Source organism: Pundamilia nyererei, unplaced genomic scaffold (genome assembly GCF_000239375.1).
Source record: "Pundamilia nyererei isolate P.nyererei 1_Seehausen unplaced genomic scaffold, PunNye1.0 scaffold00433, whole genome shotgun sequence".
NCBI lineage: Eukaryota > Metazoa > Chordata > Actinopteri > Cichliformes > Cichlidae > Pundamilia > Pundamilia nyererei.
In genome coordinates this window covers 149,968-151,713 of record NW_005187834.1, presented here as the reverse complement: position 1 = coordinate 151,713, position 1,746 = coordinate 149,968, and the positions used below count along the sequence as shown (strand labels likewise).

The 1,746-nt window shown below is 41.0% G+C and overlaps 1 protein-coding gene across 1 annotated transcript in view; it reads left to right on the top strand.

Annotated features, from left to right (window-relative positions):
* Window positions 1-1,746, top strand: part of LOC102198141 (ankyrin-2-like) — a 96,254-nt gene that overhangs the window by 33,797 nt on the left and 60,711 nt on the right. Inside the window, exon 7 of the mRNA XM_013916023.1 lies at window positions 79-323. Within this exon, the coding sequence (XP_013771477.1) occupies window positions 79-323 (245 nt within the window). The remainder of the gene's footprint in view (window positions 1-78; window positions 324-1,746) is intronic.

The window sequence follows — 1,746 nt, the reverse complement described above, 5'->3', positions numbered from 1 at the left end:
CTGTAGGCTGCACAGCTGAGCTAATGTCTGTGACGCAGCCTAACTGAACTGATCTTTCCCTCCCCCATCCTGCTACAGATGATGGTCAATAGGACTACTGAGGTATACACACACTCCTTAACTCTCCACAGGCTCACACAGTCCCATCCTTTTGTCATTTCCTTTGTTATCACTGCCTTTATTTCTCTCACTTCCACAGCACTTGCTGGTGTACATGATATCATTTGGTCCATTCTGTGTGTTTCAGTTGATTTGATATTAATAATAAGAGGCCACCGTGCATGGCTGAGAGGAATGGCCAACCACTGCTGCTTATCTCTGAGGTTTTAGTTTGATTTTTCACCCGAGTCTGTCTGATTTCTTTGATCATCAGCTCAGGATCACCCTTTGGTTTTCCTTCCCCGTGTGGCCCTAATACATTCAGACTGACTATAAAAACTGAACTGTTGTTTTGTAATGACTGTGGTTACTTTCTGTAAGCTTCGATTATGAATGTGTGTGATGTGCACCGTCTCTTAGTCTGTAATTCTGCCTCTTTTTGTGTTGCATGTTTTGGAAATGCACTCTGAGCAGCAGCTTAAAGTATTGTTTACAAACTGATAATATTACAAAGCCCGTCCATATAAGATAACACACTACACTACAAGAAGTAAGACATGCTATAATACATCGCTGCTTAAGTATGGAAGGCCAGTGAAGACGAACAACGCCGACATCTTTTCATGTCTTTAACATCTGGGACATACGAGTGAAGGTTGAAACAGACGATTCAACATCAGTAAGTTTTCATGTTAAACTGGGCGGACGATGTATCAGCACGATCACAAGAACAAACTGTGTCACATCAGAAACCCGAGAAAGATTCAGACACTGATGTTATGATAAATGTCACGTTGGGCTTTAAAAATGCAGCTTGCAGAAGGAGGAACAAACAAACAAATAAAAAACAATAATCCCATTTAACTGTTATTCCTCCTATTGGACGCACGATGACTCACAAAGGCAAACATGCACTGTGTTATCCCACCCATGGTCTTCCACACTTTGCAGCTTCTATAACATTTCTTTTAGAGTGCATGCGTTTCTTTAAAGAAGCAAACTAATCTGTAAACAGTGCAGCTCAGCAACGGCATGGGAAGCTTGTGAAGCTCATAATATAACTGCATAAAGCTAATATGTTAGCACAGACGAGCATGTTGCATCCATGCTTCCTTAATTTGCAGCTAAGCTTCTGACTGTAAACTTTTGAACCATCTCGTTAGTCACTGTATTCTTCACGCTTCTGTAAACACCTTTTTCACATTAAATCGGACCAACACTAACAGAATGGAAAGGTAAGGCAAGAACTCCTCCAACCTACTCTGAAACCCTTTTTGCTAACCACAGTTAACATAGTGCACTTTGGTGTGGATGGGGACCTGTGTGGTTTACTGACAGTGTTGTCTGTGTCCGTCTGGATGACAGTCTGCGTCTGCTCTGTGCTGATTTGTTTGATCTTTTTTCATTTCACTCGTGTTAAAAGCATTCGTTGGTCTCTTTGCACAGTTTGCATGGATGTGCTGTGTGTTTGGGGTTGTGTGTAGATGCTCTGACTTTCATATTAGTACCAGTGAATATACATGATTATTTTTAAGTCAGATTTTCATCGTCCTTGATTTTAATTTACTTCTTTTACTCTTGATGCAACTTTTGCATGCTGGGAAGACTAAAGGTCAAAGTTGACGTGACGGTGAAGCTAATGTGTGT